Raw genomic sequence first — 19,555 nt, 5'->3', positions numbered from 1 at the left:
TTTAGATAAGAAGATTTATTCATAAAAAGCAAAAAATGAATCTACTAATTAATTTCCATTACATATACATCCTATCATCACTTAAATATAATTTATTTAATCAAAGCATTTATCTACATTTATTTGGTTCAAAGTTTAAATGCGCAACAATTATTTTAAGTTCAAAATTTAATCTCATAAAGTTTTGATAAACATAACTTTATTCTTCAAACTTAGCGAGTATTTACTTAGTCTCTAGCTATTAGGACAAAATATTTTAGCTTATATATTTTGATTTATTTTAGACAATAAAAGGTCAAACAAGTTTTAAGTTTAAAATTTAATCTCATAAAGTTTTGATAGACTTAACTTAATTCTTTAAACTTAGCGAGTATTTACTTGGTCTCTAACTATTAGGATCAAAATATTTTAGCTTATATATTTTGATTTATTTTAGACAATAAAAGCTCAAACAAGTTTGAATAACACAAAATGACAAATTTAAGACTTTTTAGACAAAAAATAACACAAATATGCTTTAATTAGATAAAAATATTTATTTTCTTTGTTTTTTAATAAAACCTATTTTAGTAAGTTAGAGGACAATAAAGTTGTGTCAGATGATAGAGTGCGTCAAAAAAAAAAAAAAAAAAAAAGGAGGATAATAGAGGTTGAATTATGTTTCATGGATGGTACTCTTAACAAAGTTGAGATTCATCACTTTCAAATAACCAAAGAGTGAAAAGAGTGAGTGGACAAATTTCACTTTCAATCTCATTGTATGACAAGTGTCTCGTTTAAATTTTTTGTCCTTTTTTTTTTTTTTTTTTTTTTTTTACAAAAATCATTTAGTACATTTAAGTACTAGCCACTTGTCACATACTATGAAGCACTGATAAAATAAATAAATAAATAAAAGTACAATTTGCACTCTCATCATAACACTACATACACAGATAAATTTATATTTCTGGCACAAAGTACTTCGTATTAATTTCTTTTCACATAACAAAGTAATTGAAGGTGATTTTCATTTTACTTCTTTATTGTTTTTAAAAATAAAAATGTAACCCTATGTTGACCACTGAGTAATTGAGTATATATATGACCCCTTAAATATTCAAGTGACATGTACAAATTAACAAATTAGGCACAACCAAAAGGTCATCTCGGCACCTTGCTTAAGGATTGATGGATCTCGTACTCTCTTAACCTCGCATTACACAATTCTCACGGAGGCTACGACCCTACACTATATTAATAGACAATATTTCGTTTAGGATTGTTGTGCACATTATTTGGGAGTATATAATTATTCCAAAAACAAATTGAGTTTTGGCTAATTGGTGAGACTTTACATTCATATGAATTTCTTTACTACTACAAGTTCATTACAATCAATTATAATGTGAGGAAGGAAAAAATCATCAAACATACAAGGTGATTTTATTTTATTTTTTTATTTTTTTTTTTTTATTTTTTTTGCTAATGCATAACCATTAACAAGTGTATAACATAAAGTTGAACATTTTTGCAATCACCAAAACAATAACAATCAAAACTCAATTAATAAGAATGAATGTACATGTTTATACTATAAATTAAATAACGTTGCAAATAATGAACTACAAGTCGACATGAGATATATACCTCTTTAGATAACACATGTTCATTATGCACCAATAAGAGCTGTCAAAAACCGACCCGAACTGGTGACTCCGAACTGTTCCGAACTCTTCCGAAAAGGAACCGAACTGTTAACAACCCGTTATGTTATAACCGTAAACTGACCCGGCCTGATTTTATAAAACCTGAAACTGAACCGATCCAAATGTTTGAAAACTGTTAAGAAACCGTACCCGTTTTTCAAGCGAATCGATGCAACCCGAAACCGAGAACAGCCCGAACCGAGTACTGCCGAACCCGATAATGACCCGACCTAGTGTAAACCGAAACTGTTAAAACCCGACAAAAACCTGATTAACCCGAACCGTTTATAACCCATAACCAGTTATGACCGAACCGTTTACAACCTGTAACCGATTGCGACCGAACCGTTTACAACCTATAACCGGTTATGACCGAACTGTTTACAACCTGTGACCGATTATGACTGATCAAGTTATAACCCATAAGTCCATAACCTATTATGACCAAATCGTTAACCCTATATAAATTCCTTTTATGAGTAATGGCTTATTGGATAATATATATTGTATAATATATATTGTATTTAAAAAATCTGAAAATTATAGCTAACTTTAGATTATATTTATTATAATAAAAAAAAATTAAAAAAAAAAAAAAAAAAACACTCAAATCATGATACTTTAGTAAATAGACGACAACATGACTATTTCATAATTTATTAACTTGGTAAGAGTAAAAAGTTAATTGAGAGACTAACTAAAGTAAATTGAGAAACTAAGTAAAGTGTAACTAAAGTATCTTGAGGTGAAACAAAACTAGTAACATATTAATAAAATCACCTATGAAAAATTAATTTTGTCGATGTATGGTAAGTTGATAACTGAATAATCTAATGCCTAATGGCTGATAAAGGCTAAATCACAAATGAATGGCTCTCATTAGCTTTAGTTTAAAGAGTTCTAAGACTTTCATTGTAGATAAATAAAGCAATTCTTTGTCATTTTTGGTGACAGATCAAAAACACAAGGTCCCCAAGTATCAGATTCTCTCAAAACAAGAGTGTATCAACCATAGAATTTATACGAAGTCCTGTGACAATAGTAACCTGTTTATTAGGTAGTAGTAAGATCCACAAATCAGTAAACAAAAACACCAACCACTTAGCAAATTTACTTTAGAAAACTAAGCAGAAATTATATAAAACAAAAATTATCCACAATGCAGTCGAGCAGCAGCAGCAACCACACTCAATCACTAGGAGGAACATCCACAAGGCAGTGGAGTAGCAGCAACCAAAAATAGCAGCAGAAACAGATGCATCAGGAACCTCAACCAAAAATCAGCTGTACATCAAGATCAACAGATGTATAAGTACGTGCCTTGCTCAATTGCAACTCTAACTCTTCCCTAGGAAGAAGTAATTTAAAGAGTAAAAAACACGGTGTAAAACAAAGCAAACATCTCTTCCCCTAAAATTAAAGACGGAGTAACTAAAATAAATTGTGAATAAGAAATCATAACTATAACTAACATAAGAAATCATAAATATTCCATGGCAAAAAAATAGAGCAAAAGCCTAAAAAAAAGAAAAAAAAAAGAAACAAGAGCATAACCAGCAAGTTAGTGGCACCAAGTGGAAGAGACAAAAAAATACTAATTTGATGCTGCACTATCAGTTTCAGTTGACACTTCTTTACCAATTTCAAGAACATCTTCATCAATATTGGTATCATCACTTTTATCAGTTTATCACATCATTTTTAATTTCTCCTTGGACATACTTTACATACCCACAACCCACCTTTGTATTACTTCTAGATGATGCAACATATTATTTTTCTACCTATTCTCTTTCTAGCTATAAAAATCAAATGCTCTCTGTTTCACATCACCCAACATCCCAGCAAACACCCTCCCCCTCTCAACCTACCACTCTCTTGTACACAACTACACACGCTGCCACCCCTCTGTTTTGAGAGCATACCGCACCACTTCTCCGGCAATGGGCTCCTTATTCACAATGACTAACCTGTTTTGAGCAACCCAAATTTATCACTTAAAGCTATAAACATGTAATTAATTTATCACTTAAAGCTGTCACAAATTAAAACCTAAGAATTCATGTATACATCTAATACAATATGCACACCACCTGTTCGACATTATGTCTCAAAGACCCAAAATTTACTTTCACTACCAAATTTTGTGGGAATTACATAAAATTGCATTATATTCAAGAATTTACTTCTGGGTTTTTATAGATTCAAGCAAAATTTAGCAACACAAAGAAGAGACAAGAAAAAGGGTTTTCAAAGTTCAATTATTACCTGCGTATTGGTGGGTAGCGGAGGCGCGTTCCTTGTGAGTTCTTGCTGATCGCCTGATTGGGTGGTGAATTGGTGATGAACCGTGCTATTAAAGTTATAATTGAAGGAGAGTTGAAGAGGATAACCGTGATTATAGGGTTTGAATGAAAAAAATTGAAGCAGAGTTAAAGTTTGCCGATTTTGATTAGGTTTTTTTTTTTTTATTAGGTTTATTTATTTTTATTTTTTTTTGAGGGGATTTTTTTTTACTACGTATTAGGTTTCATTATTGGGAAGATGAATAAGGACATTGGATTAAAGATGAGTTTAATCAGCGGTTGTGAGGGTGTTTTGATGAGGGGGTATGGATTCTAATCCGTGTTTTTATCGAGTGGCCAATGAGAATTAATGAATTATAACTCAATTTAATACTATTAAAGAGATTATAGCAAACTAACTAACTAACTATTACTAGCTTACTGTTATTAGTAACTTACTAACTTGCTAGTTAAAACAAAATATAAATTCAAGTCTATGACTAATAAAATTAAAGTATAAATTATAATTATTACTATAAATATATAACGTGTTTATAACCTGACCAATTACAAGTTTACAACTCAATTCGTTCTAATTCATTACTCAATCAATGTTGTCTTTAAACCTTTATTCAATTTTGACATGTTTAGTACCCGTACATTTCAATATTTTATGACCCGATAAATCCATTATCTATATGACCAGACTTGATTATGACTTGAGTCAATTGACTCATTTCAACTCATTATTCAATTAACCCAACTTATTTTTAACTCATATTAATTAACCGAGCATATTTATGACTGAAACCAAATTTCAACTTGTTCTAATTTTCGTTACCTATTCAACCTAACTTGTTTAACTCATAACTCGATTTTAATTTGATCTAATTTGAATTCGTGTATGAGTCGTAACCTAAGTCATTTGATTTGAATTCTGTGTATGAGTATAAATGTATGAGTCATAACTTGTTATATGTACTATATGACCTACTAAACCCAATTCTTTATAACCTGCTCAATCATATCCTAACTCACTTGATTTGTTTAACTCACTATTCAATCAACCCAGCTTGTTTTGTGACCCTTATTAATTAATTGTGACTTTGTGAGTTAGGATTTTACCCAATTCTTCATAACCTGCTCAATTATATCCTAACTCACTTGATTTGTTTAACTCACTATTCAATCAACCCAACTTGTTTTTATGACCCTTATTAATTAATTGTGACTTTGTGAGTTAGGATTTAACCCAAGTTGTTTTGAACCAAAACTCGTTTTAAATCGACTGAGTTCAACCGGAACCGATTATAACCCGACCCGATTATAACCCGACCCGATTAGGACCCGATCTGTTTTGACTCGAAAACCGTTTTAAATTGGAAAACCCCGTTTTCAAACTGACCAAGTTAACCCGAACCGATTATGACCTGAACCGATTACAACCCGACCCGATTAGGACCCAATTTGTTTTGACCCGAAACCCGCTTAAAACCGAAAAAATCCATTTTCGAACTGTTGAATTCAACCCGAACCAATTATGAACCGAACCGATTACAGACCGATCTGACTAGAACCGAACCCGAATATAAACCATAGTTAAAAAAACCCAAATCGAACTGACCCGATTTTATTTAAAACCGAACTGAACCGACCCGTTAATTATTTAAACCCGTTATAAACCGATCCGTTACAAATCGAAATCTGATAAACCGAACCGAAAACCAAACCGAAAAACCGATTGACACCTCTAGACTGCCACCAATACATGAAGTTCACACCACTTCCTCGTGTTGATGGGAGCACCCTACATTACAAAATGCTCTTGAGTATATGTAATAATCCGCATATGTCCACCTAGTCTCCTACTCATAATTTGTGGATTGACTATTATTTTTTATTCTAATTTAACTTTTAATACGGAGTAAATCAATATGGCAGAAATCTTTACTTTTCCTTCCAGAAATTTCATTGAGCTTAACATCGAATTTCTATTGGTCCATTTGTTTTTCAAAATTTTCTAATTGGTTCCTGTTTTTTTCAAAGTATTTATTGGTCCACTTGTATATATGCCAATAAATGTGAATAACCAACGCTTTTTTTTTTTCTGCAGTAGTGTACTCAAATCGAATACCTCAGTTTGGTAGGAGGAGTATTTATTTAAACTTTTAATCACGCTCAAAATCAGGTACTAAATTGATTGAATTCACTTTAATTCAGTGGTCCAACAATACTAATTATAACACGTCAACGCTTGTAGTTTTAATGCCTTTTCACATTTTTTTTTTTTTATTTATGATACTAGTTTCAACTATAATACTATAAATACAAGTTTTTACAAAAATAACAAAATAAGAAAAATTAACTTTAATTGGTTACTTGTCACTTGGTCGTTGGATCTTCAAACCGCTGGGTGTTGAATCATGAGAGATGGCTGATAAATTCCACCAAAATCAATAATAATAATAATAATAATAATAATAATAATAATAATAATCATCATCGCTGCCTAAAAAATAACAATTATTATAATGATAATAAAAATATTAATCTTAAATAAATAAATAATAATCTTAAATAAATAAATAAATAAAACCTTGTATAGTTATGGACATGTGGACCTACATAATGTCATAATGTAATGACTAAATTGCCTAAAAATATATTTAAATTTTCGTTCTTAATTAAATTTAAACTCTTTATTCTTTAAAAATAGAAAATTTAATAGAAGTCATCACACATTCACACATTATATATATAAGTTGGTAGAAAGAAACATTATATTATCAAATTTACTTGTCGGGGTGAAGTTTCATTAGAGGCATTTATTGGTTCTATGTTTCCCAATCATTTTATTAGATTTTTCTTTTATTCTATTACTCCGTATAATTTAGAATTATATTACTTGATAATTTTAAATATCAATACACTATTTGCCTCCAAAATGACTTAAATGAGCTCAAAATAATTAAAAGCTTTATAACAAAAAAAATGAGGTTTTTTTTTTTGGTGTTAAAAGAGTCTTAAAGGCTAATGATGTGGATGAGATTTGATTTCGGGTTTTAAGTATTGGTATACTACACCTAAAACTTTATCCAACTAATTCTAATTTATTTTTTTTATTATTATTTTTTTTTTTTTTTTGCATGGATGTGTTGTGTTAAACTAATTGACATTCACGTGAAGTAATTGATGTTAAACACTTAGTAAATATTCACGAATATAAAGTAAAGTGTCAATTTTAGAAAAGGTAATGATTTTTATCAGTATTTTATACGTGGTAAAATGGGTATAATTATACACTATACAAGTTGGGTACAGTCTATGAACAATGAGATTTTATAGTTGTTTTTTTTAAAAAAAAAATTAAAAAAAAATTAAAGAATTGGGCCAACTGTTTACCCCGCTTGCGGATTTGGCGATTTGCTACCCTCCTAATCTCCTGTATACTCGTATTAAGAGTTTGCTGCTTTTTTTTTGGACAATACAAGATACAACTGCAACTCAGGCCCAACACTAATGCACTATACAATCACAAGTCACTCGATTATTGAAAAAAAAAAAAAAGACATTCATCTTTCTTTATAAATTTGATGTATCACAAATACGTTCTAGTCGTATTTTAATAAAGAAGTCCATCTTACACGTTGCAACCAATTAGAATAGCTAATTATAGTACTACCTCTGTTAAGTATTAGTTACAACTTTTAAATATTTTATATCTCATAAATTAATAGTAAATTTTATATGAGTAGTCGTGTATTTATTTATATGTACCTGGAACAGTCGAAATAGTTCTTTGCAGGAGAAAGAAAAAAAAAAAAGTACTGCGTACAATTATTTGACTCAATTACAATATTACGGTACATATTTTGCCTTTCCTCGTAAGGTTTAGCTTTTGTGGACTCCTTTAACATAAAAAAGAGAATTTTAATCCAAGACTTGAAGTTGAAACTCTCAAGTCTCAACCTCAAACCTAAAAGGTAAAGGAACTATTGCGAGTTATTTTTACCATTATATTAATACTTCTTCCGTCTCATATTATAGTTTCTGTTTTTTTATTTTGGAGACCTAAAATATTGTCTTTATTTCTATTTGTGGATAGTATGTAAAGACCATTATACCCTTATTTTTGTTACTTTATTCATTGAACTTCCTAATTTACTCTTCAATTATCCACTTGTCTTATATTTTATTCCATTTTCTCTCCCTAACTTTTATCTATAATTGTACTTTTCACTTTTTCCCCATAAATTATCCACTTGTCTTGTACTTTTGTCTACCTTTTTTCCAATGTACTTCATTCACTTTCTTTTCCATTTTTTAAATATCGTGAAAAATCACAAACAAGAATTATATATTGTGACGGAGGGAGTATCTGTTATCAAATCAATCTATAAAGTTATACCGTACATCTAAGATACGGATTTTTATCAGTAAATCTTTGAAGAAGAAGAAGAAGAAGAAGAAGAAGAAAAAGCAATCAACCAACACTTTAAACAATTACTTGTGTGGCTGGCCACATCGTGTGGTCAGTTGACACACACCAAAACACAAAACATTGACCGGGTAACCCTGACTGAGTAACCCCTTATCGATCGAGTGATCCCTTATCGAGTAACCCTTGACCGACCAAGTAACCCCGACTGCGATATGGCCAGCAACATATAAAACTTTGTGATTACATATTACTCCGTAATATCCTAAAATGTTCGTCGTAAAAAACAATAAAAAATATTTTCCATAATATTCAAATCTTATATTCAATTATACTTTTATTTATTTCATCAAACCATTTTCCTAATATACGAATTAATAAAAATCAATCTCATACAGTCATGCTAAATAATCCGAATATTGTCCACGTCAATAAATAGTTACGGAGTACTTGTATATCATTAAAAAATTGTTCGAAAAAATTTCATACGGAGTAGTTCACAGCTAGTTTTTGCATAAATTGAATGTGCAAGGTGTTGTCACTATACATTTAAACTTTTGCCCCTTTTGACGGAAGAATGTAATGCGATGAATGGATGAGACGAATGCATTGAATTTGTTAAGGACGCAGGTTTTTGACTTCCACTTTTCATCGTTCTTCTACGTAACATTTATATGTCATTTAATAAACAGGGTACACATTCTTTCTTTAAGAGTTATTGTGCACTTGTCTAGGACGGATAGGAGTTACTAGTTGCAAACATCTAGTTGGTCCCCAACTTACAACGAGGACACGAGATAGCCGGGCATAGCTATTTGTCGACATATACTAGTTTAGTTTGTTAAAATCTTAAGGATCAGCTCCGGATTGCTCTTTGTAGCTCCTAAGTCAGTAGTCCACTAGTCCCTATTCCTTATCCACTAAAGGTAGAGTAAGGCTATCATAACTTTTATCAATCAAAGCTCGTCGGTTTGAGGTTTTACCATTACGTCTATGACAAGTCGACAATAGATCATCTTCGTCTCAACCAGCTTAACTTTACTCACACATCTTCAAAAACAACTTGCTTCAAGCAAATACATAAACAATTTCATTACAACACCTACCATACCCGCTATTGTCAGTAGCTTCATCAGAGGATCATTGTGATTGCAAGTAGTGTACACTAATTATACTCTTACTGAACTGAGAATCAATACCGCATAAATACCTTTAATTGTTACAATACTTCGAAGTATAGCTAAAGGAAGCAAACAATCATAATGCGACCAAGCAACTCTCACTAAGAGAAGTTGGCAGTAAGGTTAATTCTCCTTGGATGTTTGTGAAATAGCGACTTTTAAAATGTACATGGAATAGAAATTTCATACAAGATGATAAGCCTAGTACACTGTCAATAAATTGTCTGGAACTAAAGAAACAAGGGTATGTCTGTACAAAGAAATCATAAAAATCAAAAACCTGATGCTCCAAATCAGAAATATCTGTAACGCTTAAACTTAAATTCATCAACAATATATCATTAAAAAGGCATGTTACATGTAATATTAGAAACAATCCATCATAAACGAGATCAACGAAGTTTCTTATCCTTTTCTAATGAAGTAGGCTGTTTATGCAGCTGCCATTGCTTCGTATTGGTATAAAGAGCGAGCCAAACAAACTGGGAGAAGCAAACAGACATAATCATAGCTTCAAATAGGAAAGGATACCTTTTTGGAGGATCCATAATCATGTAAACTACGTGGAGCACGAATGAGCAAAAAACAAGAAGGCTCGTGACTAATGATTTGAAGGTGAAAAATGATCTGATCTTCCCTGAGTCTTTCTTCCTGGGAGCATAAAAGAGGAGGTAGAAGAGAGAGAAGAGTGCGATGTATGCCAAAACAAGCCGGTCACGACATAGGAGTGGAAACATCGAGAATAACCCAAAATGAGTTAACCATCTGAAAACCAAAGGTTCTTCAAGAGCCAATAGACTTGCTGGCAGAAGAGGCAGTAAAATTGACTTCTCGTGGACTGCAGAATTATAGCCACAAATATAAGATGTTCAGCAATAAGTGCTAAAATCATCAAAATGCAATGGTCAATAAGATGAAAGTAAATTAAAGCATACCTTGAAATGAAAACAAGTAAAATGAGAAGGAACTATTAAGTAAGCCATAGAGGAATCCTTTGTTGCTTGGATCCTTTATCTGCTGAACCATTGAAGGCAAACAAGTTGACACGGTGGCTACAAGGCTTATAAGCCTCAAGGACTGGTTATCAAAAAGTTTCTTCCACTTAATTAGAATTGATGTAGTGCACCAAAAGTTGGCAACATAATCCTCATAAATTCCCCTCTCAAAGGGAGCAAGACGGGCCAGAACCTACACATTTTAAAAATTTAATAAGAAGACCGCGGTCTCATTGATTAAGAAGTAGTCACTTGGTCACACAATGTTATAAAATGTTTGTCACCAAGAAACCAATTCGCAAAAAAAAACGTTCTCTTTATCTTATGTTTCATCGTAGAGGTTTCTTCCAAAGGGAAAAGCAAGGAAGATTTTCATCATGGGTTTCAAGGAGAGAGGATAGTATCCATTATCCAATCAAATGTAAGCCAGAGTCAAACCACTCTTCAAAATACTACAAATTCTTAACCTTTATATATATATATATATAAAATAAAATAAAAAAATGGTTGGAAATTCCAAGAAACTTTATGCGTTGCATACGACAGGGCAATTACAAACAAAATTTTACTGTTAAACAAAAGCATGCTGCTTCCACCACAAGCAACACAATTTAATCAACAGAAGAGTTTACAAGTGAAAAAGAAGAGATCACTGTGCATTCATCCATAATAATGAAGTATAAACAGCGATAAATACCATCCAACAAGTAATTAGCAGAAGGGCATGAGAAGATTTACTGCTTCATACTTCTAAAAAGGCTTCTTTTGAATGCAGATATGGCCACCAAACTACAGCAAATGTTCCAATGACAACCAAGGCCAGTTTTGACACTTCAAGGAAAGGATTGCGACGCCTTAAGCATCTACCAAGGAGATGACTGAAAAATGCTGGAGCAAAATATGCACTCATCTGTCAGAAAACAATGAATACATGACTTCAAAACACAAGAAAGACAGCTGTAACACAAGTCAATTTAATTTAAACGCAGACAGTGGCGGATGTTAGGGGGGCCAAGGTTTGATCCCCTAACCTTTTGCTCAAAAATAACAATACTTAACCACTATGCCACAACTTTTTTATTTGCAATTATTAGACATTATATTATTTATAATCAACAACTCAAAAATACTTAGGGGGGGGGGGGGAGGGTGGGCCCTTGCCAGCCCAAACAAAGATCCGCCCCTGAACGCAGAGACCTACTTAACAAGTTCTTGCCTATGCCAAACAGGGTTGAATGCAAAGGCTCATTCTTAATCAAGCAAAGAAAATTTGAATAAGATTCTTAATCAATTTTTTCACTGCACTCTGTATCTCCTATAATAAATCAACTGATTCATATTTTAATGAGCACACTACATCTTCTTAAGAAGAATGGCGACCCAATTTCTCCTTTATACAAATTAACTAAAATCAAGGGAAATAGATCACTAACAGCAAACATGTAAAACAAAAGGATAACCAGCATCCCTGTGTTACTTTTGAACTTTACAAGAAATGCATAAACTCAAGTCATCACTCAAAAAGAAAATATAGTTGTTTGGGAAAATAGCGGGAAGGAGGAAGTTTGAACCATGGCATAAATGCATAATATGAAGGTTTCAAACATTAGACCATTGCTTGTTTGTAATTTCAATCCCTTCACGAACAATTCACTTAAATTAAACAGAAAAAAAGGTTAGACTGGTTTCACTGGGGCCTGAACTGGGGCCAACTAAGTTCAGGCCCTGCTCACATAGGATGTCTGGACTAAGGGATAACGAAGCACCTGCTTATGGCTCAAAGCAAGAGTGAACAAAGTACAAGCTACCAGCTCTCTACTGGAGATAACAGCTGCAACAGCACCAATAGTGAGACCCAAGCTGATACTGTTGAACTGGAAAATGACATAAAGTTGATGAGTCGATACAAACTGGAAAATAAATAACATAACTTGATGAGTCAATACTAATTAACATTCAGTATCGAAAATATGACAGGAAAGGGGAGATGAACCTGGAAATGGCCATGGTCTATTGCAATAAGACATGGATTCAGTAAAATCATTGCCACAAGCCAAGCTACATCACTCTGATGCCTGCGAGAGCGGCTAGCGCTATATGATAGAACAAAGTAAAATACGGCAGGAAGGAACACCAATATGTCAGAAGATAAGACTGTCCATCTCATCAGCAACTTTCTACAGGAAATGGAGAAACAATCAGTTCAAAAAGCAAATCCTCAGAGAGCTGTGTAATACTGAGGAATCTGCCAGAAACAACTCACCCAAAATAAGACTCGTGACCACGAGAAGTGAAAAGGGAAACAGATTCAGGGAGGACTGACTTTAAGAAGATGCCATGAACATAGCTTTGATAGGCAGTCAGTGGAGGGTAGTCGAGGCCCCAGTAGCTCAAGTCATTGGCAGTGCTATTATGATACCATTCCTTAACAGGAAGATTAGTAGTAATCTCCATCCAATGCCTCTGGGCTTCAAAATCGCCAAATTTTGGGGGATTTCCAGCACCAGAGTAAGGATGAAGGGAAACAGCTAGCCTAACTAACAATGCAAAAAGGGAGATGCACAAGAAAGAGGCTCCGAAACCTTTGTTAAGTGACCACCACCATGGATTTTTGTCATTCTGATCAATAATAATGACCTTTCTTTCCTTTTTGTTCCCCATCTCACACTGCCTAGCTCACCAGACAAAACACCGGTTTTTTACATTTTCCCCGACAAATCCATCATGGTTTTTCAAGAAAGGCCTATAAGTAAAGAGATTCAATGTGTTGAAATATAGTATTTCCAAGGGGGAAAAAATACAACATACGAAACTCGAATCAACACAACTGGAGCTAAATAATTAATCTCATTCATTAAATAAAATAAATAAATAAATAAATAAATAATAAAAGAGAGAGAGAGAGTGAAATGACATAGAAATATCATCAGTCATTTAGTCCTATGATTATGGAATGCTATTACTGTATATGGGATACTGTTGCAAATATCAATCTATGTCAATAGTCTAATGCCAATTTTTGCACAACATAATTGAGACAACACAGAAAATGTACAAATCAACATCAGATAACAGTACAAAAGGACCAACATATTCAAAATCAAAGTCTTGAAAAGATTTGTGTTTTTTGGAACAACATATCGTGATTCTCTTCAATTAAAATTTCACAAATTTGATGAAACATACATCATTAACATCATTATTATTTGAAACAAAAAGCATAAAAATCAGATATTAGCAAGTAACAATTGCAAATTCACAATTCCACAACATTTAAGCAACAAGCTGCTTCAATAATCAATCCAACACAGAAGAACCCTAAATTGGATAAAACTGACGATTAATAACACTATATTGTGAAATTAATTGACATTTGATGATTTAACAAAGGAGATCTTACTTCAGAAGCTGCTTCAATGGAGGAGAGAAGCTCAGAACTGTTTCAACAGTACGCTAGATTCAACCAACAAAATTTTGTTATGTAATTTCTGTTATTTGGAGTTTGGGAGAGAATGTCGACTAATCGAGTGTAGTTGCCGGAGGGGCATTTTGGGGTTTGAAGGGTTGTGTCGAGTAAATTTAAAAATGCTTGTTTGGTTGACTATAAAAATAATTTTTTAAGAAAAAAAAAATTAAGAAAAACAAAAGGAAAAAAAAAAATATAGTGAAGAAATTGGAAATTCGTGAGCATTTAACCTTTCCAAACACCATGAAAAATAGACAATTAAGCCTCTCTAGTCAATAAAAATTTATGGGAATGTTAACCATGAAAAAACTAAAATTGCATTAGATATTCCTCTTAGACCACTTTCAATGGTGGGCAAAAATAATGCTTGTTTAATATCTCTCTACCCACTTTCTCTCTCAACAAATCAGTTTTGCCCATGGGCAATTTTTTTTCACAATTTCTCTCTCAATGATGATAAAAAATAATGTTTGCCCACCACTCTCTTTCTTACTTTTTCAATACCTTACCATTACTTTCTCTCTCCTACACAACACTTCTTTATTTATTAATTTCATTTATATTTTAACAATATTACTCCAAATAAATAAAAACTAGTCTAAATTTGTGTAACTTATTTTTTTTTATTTGTGTCGTTTTTATCGGTAAAATATGTCGTTAAATTATGTACGTTAGATGAAATAACTGTAACAAAACGCTAAAAATTTCGTAAATGTTTTTATTTATTTTAAAAAGCGGTACAGTACTAAAAACCGATTACATTTGAAACGTCATGCGTAATTAAACTTAGGGAATAAAATAAACAAAACAATTAAAAAAAAATACGACTGCGTACGGAAAAGTAGGTAGGCCATAGTAGTTGGCCTTATTTAAGTCGTGCTAATTTTTCCTTAATTAGTTGGTCCGTATTGTAACCAAATATGTTCGACTAAATCACTTTTCAGAGATAGATGAGTTTCTCTATCATGAAGGGAAGCTTTTCGTTGTAGAAATGAGTTAAAGTCAAAGTTGGTAGGTCGGCCTACGTTGAATTCAATTGGTGGCGTTGTAGACGTTGATGCTGTTGTTAAATCTTGTTGATCTTCTTCGTAGAAGCTTCTCAGAACTTCGGCTCGAGTGTAGTTGTGGCGCTCATCTTCAACAATCATGTTGTGCATAATGATACATGCTTTCAATATGTCCCACAATATGTCCTCATCGTACGCCAGTGACGGTTTTCGTATTATTGCAAATCGAGCTTGCAAAACACCGAAAACTCTTTCAACGTCCTTCCGAGCAGCAGCCTGGTGGTCAGCGAACATTTTATCCTTCTGAACTTGAGGGTGTGTGATACCCTGAATAAAAGTTGTCCACTTTGGATAAATGTCGTCGGCTAAGTAATAAGCCATGTTGTATTCATGGCCGTTAACTGTAAAATTTACCAGAGGAGCTCGACCATGCAGAACCTCATCGAACACTGGTGAACGGTACAACACATTAAGATCATTACAAGATCCGGGAATACCAAAGAAGGAATGCCAGATCCATAAATCCTGATCCGCAACGGCTTCCAGTATTAGCGTTGCTTTCTTATTTCTACCGGCGTACTGCGTTTTCCAAGCCGTTGGACAGTTCTTCCATTCCCAATGCATGCAATCAATGCTGCCTATCATGCCTGGAAAACCACGTAGCTCATTTTGATGCAGTATTCGGGCCAAATCATCAGTTGTAGGGTTTCACAGGTACTCGGTTCCGAACTGATCAATGACCCCGGCACAAAAACGTTGAAGGGCAACTCGAGCGGTTGACTAACTGATTCGAACATATTCATCCACGGCGTCTGCAGCCAAGCCGTAGACTAACATTCTTATCGCGGCTGTGCATTTTTGCAGAGGTGATAAGCCTAACCTTCCAGCTGCATCCCTACGCTGCTGGAAGTAAACATCACCTTGAATGACCTTGTTCATTATACGTAAAAACAAAGGTCGTTTCATTCGAAATCTTCTTCTAAATTGGTTGGTGTTGTACATAGGATTATCGGAAAAATAATCATTAAAGAGCCTGGCATGTCCCATTTCCCTATCTCTTCTATTCGTACCCCCTCTGGGTGTTTCTGTAGTGGGTTGGGATTGTGTTTGGGGCATGAGGAAAGTTGGGGGTTGGAATGTGAAGAGTTCATCAACGAGTTGATCATATTCTTCAGTATATGAAGAAGATGAACTTGAACTTGAACTTGAACTTGATGATGGTCTGGAATAAATCTTGTATTAATAATGTAAGTTTCTGAATTGGTGTGGTTGTGGATATGTGTCATGCTTACTATATATAGCAAATATATCAAATGAATATGTGGTTACAAATCTGAATGACCACACCAATTAAAGGAATCAAATTTTCAACCACGGAATAGGTATACTATGCTAGTTGACAATGACAAATCTTGAGTGCAATTATGTCGTTAACAATGACAAAAAGTTAAAGCATTCTGACAAAGTGAATTCAGAAAAAAGTGACTACACAATGAAAAAAGTGAATGCAGTTATGTCGGTAACAATGACAATTGAAATCAACTTGTTAAACAACTTGTCATTCAATATTGGAAAATCAGAATACTAGTTTACATCTGACATTGAAATTAAACACACCACTAATACAAGTTAACTCTTCAAAAATAAAAGACTACATTGCGCATAATTAAAAACTTAACTAATACAAACATAGACCAACTACAATAGCATAATTAAAAACTTGAGTAATACAAACGTAGACCAACTATAATAACATGCTTAAAAGCCTTGTAATTTACCAAGTAAAACATTCTTGTACGTCTCTTCTTGAGGAGTGAGTGGCGTAGGCGAATTCTTCAGAGTTTGCAGCATATCAAACATGGTTCTCATCTTATGAATGTCAAGTTCCTCTCGTTTCCTCTGTTCCTTATCTCTTTCAATTTTTATCCTCTCTTCCATCAGAATGGCCTCCCTTTCGCAAATTGTAGCGAATTCCTTCATTCGTTCTCCAAGGTCAGACGAACCACTTTCTGTAGCCACTGCTTTCCCTTTACGCTTGGCCTTTGCTTTCTTCACACCATCGGGTCGTCGTATTCCTCCAGATGAAAAACCATCTGTAGGGGTTTCATCCCCTACATCATCTCTCGACCTCTTCCTACTTCCAGCACTACCTTGCTCCTCAACATCACAAACAACTTTTCTTTCCTCCTTTGACAAGGACCATCTCAGCTTTGGCCTCCACTTTGGATCTTTATTAAGCATTTCAACTGCGTGAGGAAAACTGAAATTGTGACCGGTGGCCAAATGAAAAAGCTTCGATGCACTTTTTACACCGTCAGCTTCGTTGTAACCACTCCCTCCCTCCAGAAGTCTACCCGCTTCATCATAGCAAGATATCCACTGTAGTGTGTCTGCTGCCAACCTTCTCCAGTGCGACGACAGACTCTTCATAGGTCTTGGCGGAAGTATATTCGACTTCTCTGCCTGAGCCATTTGATATGTTGCGTGTACATTGCGCCATAGGTCAGTTGCTTTCTGGTTCGTACCTTTAATAGCATCTTCGCTAATCTGCAAGTACAACCCAATCAGAGCTTCATCTTCCGGAACAGACCAAACACGAGTCGCTCGTGCAGCAACCTAGTTGGATTGCATTCTGGGAACTTGTGGAGGATACTGCGGCGTCTATGGTACGTTTTCCTCTTGACTGTCATCGAATTGGGTATTGCTACCATGATCAGTTACAGGTGTACGTTCTTCATTATCATAGTTTTCTAGGGGAAATTCAATGGGTGTCTGATGCTGTGGAGGTGGTTGCAAAGACGTATTTCCCATTCTTTGCAAGAACAATTGAAACTCGGGATTAGTTAGGAAATCATCACTAAAACCAGAAAATTGTTGACGGAAATTTGGGTTGTTCGGATTCATTAAAAGATTCTGCATCACAAAACAAAAAATAAATATGTTTAAAAAGATTGTAATAAGACATGACATTCACAACATTATTTTAACCATTTTTTTAACATATGTACATAACCTAACTTTCACAACACTTAATTTACTAATATACAGCTTGCAACAATTTTAACTACATTTAAACAACAAATTAAAATGACAACAAATCAAAAAATAATAATCTAATACCACTTAATTTATTAAATATACAACATTCACGTTCAACAATATATAAACAAAACATATAATACATAATATAATGCAAAAAAAAATTAATATTTACCTGAAAATCGGTGAAATACAGCAAAAATCTTCTTCTAATTTCTGAATATTTAGAAAAATAAAGAATATAGAGGACTTTTGTTATTTATGAAATTATGCCAAAATATACCAAAATGCATGTCTATTTATAGAGAATTAAATTTTATGACCGTTGGTGTATATATATATATATATATATATATATATATATATATATTTAATAAATAGAATTTTCAGAAAATCAGATTTAATATATATAACCGTTGTGTAACGACTCTATTTTCTGATTAGTTAATTCGTTGCAGCCTGCCACATGTCGTTTTCCCATTCGCTGAAGCTCTGCACGCGTCAGTCCAAAAATTCTTTTTTTTTTTTTTCTGATTTAAGTGGGGCCCACGCTTGCACTGTTCATCATAAATTCTGCCCAAGACTTGGGCATTTTAACACTTGCCCACGGGCTTTGTCATTTCAGCCCACCATTGTAACCCTTATTTCTCCCTTCTTGCTCACAATTATGCCCATGAGCATATTTTTAGCCCACCATTGGTAGAGCTCTTAATATGGAGAAAACCTAACACATCTAAAGATAGTTGAAATTTCATGTCAACCAAACACCATCAAGTGTTGAATTTGATAGGAGTAAAACTTTACGTAAGGGGTTTTAATGTCTACTTCCTATTTATAATAATCACAATCTATGTGTTTGTACATTTTTTTTTTCTATTTAAATAGTTAAACTGAAAATTAGTAGAAAAGCAAGATTAAAAAGCCACTGCACTAGGAGGGGAGGGCTCATTTGAGAGGGGGAGATAAGGAAATCCCTCAAATGAGTCCCATGAGTTTTGGTCCCTACACCTTAAGGATACGAGGTGGGAGCAATACCACTACTCCATCACCTCAACCTCGGGATATTTGAACATATCCACAAGATTTTGCAAATCAATGAGGATTGTAGTTGAATGTAAACTACAGCTGAACCCCATTGTACGTTGAGCAAACAAGCCTGAGTTTGCTACTCCATGAACACTTTGGATAGCATATGAAAATGAAATTACAGTGTAAGTGGAGTTTTTAGGAAATACGAAGTACTTCGTAAAACTTTTGTGTACACCTAATTTACAATGATACTAGTGTATATCGAACAATTTTAAGGTAACTTTTAACCTAATATGATTTTAATGTATATAGAAAATGGGAAGTTTTATAAGGGTAATATAGTTACTTTCATTGCCTAATATTCAAATTTTACTAATTTAAAGAGGGTTACTTAATAAATAAAACATAAAGTACTATGATACAAGTA

General features: G+C 33.5%; 3 protein-coding genes and 1 long non-coding RNA gene across 5 annotated transcripts; all 4 read right to left on the bottom strand.

Annotated features, from left to right (window-relative positions):
* Window positions 1–2,657: 2,657 nt before the first annotated feature.
* Window positions 2,658–4,178, bottom strand: LOC110728194. Of its 2 annotated transcripts, XR_002512654.1 has the most exons (3): window positions 3,957–4,178; window positions 3,560–3,658; window positions 2,658–2,972 (listed from the first exon to the last, which is right to left on the bottom strand). It is a non-coding gene; the product is annotated as an uncharacterized LOC110728194 (long non-coding RNA). The 2 variants fall into 2 exon arrangements; XR_002512653.1 differs by lacking the exon at window positions 3,560–3,658.
* A 5,580-nt stretch (window positions 4,179–9,758) lies between these two features.
* Window positions 9,759–14,555, bottom strand: LOC110728193 (probable dolichyl pyrophosphate Man9GlcNAc2 alpha-1,3-glucosyltransferase). Its single transcript, XM_021907855.1, has 7 exons — window positions 13,988–14,555; window positions 12,851–13,330; window positions 12,581–12,764; window positions 12,354–12,461; window positions 11,336–11,497; window positions 10,528–10,780; window positions 9,759–10,430 (listed from the first exon to the last, which is right to left on the bottom strand). Exons 2-7 carry the CDS (start codon window positions 13,246–13,248, stop codon window positions 9,985–9,987), a joined length of 1,551 nt encoding a protein of 516 aa, XP_021763547.1. The 5' UTR covers window positions 13,249–13,330; window positions 13,988–14,555; the 3' UTR covers window positions 9,759–9,984.
* A 388-nt stretch (window positions 14,556–14,943) lies between these two features.
* LOC110727735 lies at window positions 14,944–15,999 on the bottom strand. The gene is made up of 2 exons (XM_021907315.1): window positions 15,846–15,999; window positions 14,944–15,707 (listed from the first exon to the last, which is right to left on the bottom strand). The coding sequence occupies exons 1-2, from the start codon at window positions 15,997–15,999 to the stop codon at window positions 14,944–14,946; spliced, it is 918 nt and encodes a 305-aa protein (XP_021763007.1).
* Window positions 16,000–16,818: 819 nt separating this feature from the next.
* On the bottom strand, window positions 16,819–19,235 carry LOC110727734 (glutathione S-transferase T2-like). The gene is made up of 3 exons (XM_021907314.1): window positions 19,149–19,235; window positions 17,731–17,973; window positions 16,819–17,607 (listed from the first exon to the last, which is right to left on the bottom strand). The coding sequence occupies exons 1-3, from the start codon at window positions 19,233–19,235 to the stop codon at window positions 16,819–16,821; spliced, it is 1,119 nt and encodes a 372-aa protein (XP_021763006.1).
* Between the last annotated feature and the right edge of the window lie 320 nt (window positions 19,236–19,555).

The sequence above is a fragment of the Chenopodium quinoa genome, unplaced genomic scaffold (assembly GCF_001683475.1).
Source record: "Chenopodium quinoa cultivar QQ74 unplaced genomic scaffold, ASM168347v1, whole genome shotgun sequence".
NCBI lineage: Eukaryota > Viridiplantae > Streptophyta > Magnoliopsida > Caryophyllales > Amaranthaceae > Chenopodium > Chenopodium quinoa.
The sequence above is the reverse complement of the archived record's forward strand: the minus strand, read 5'-3'. Positions and strand labels throughout refer to the sequence as shown.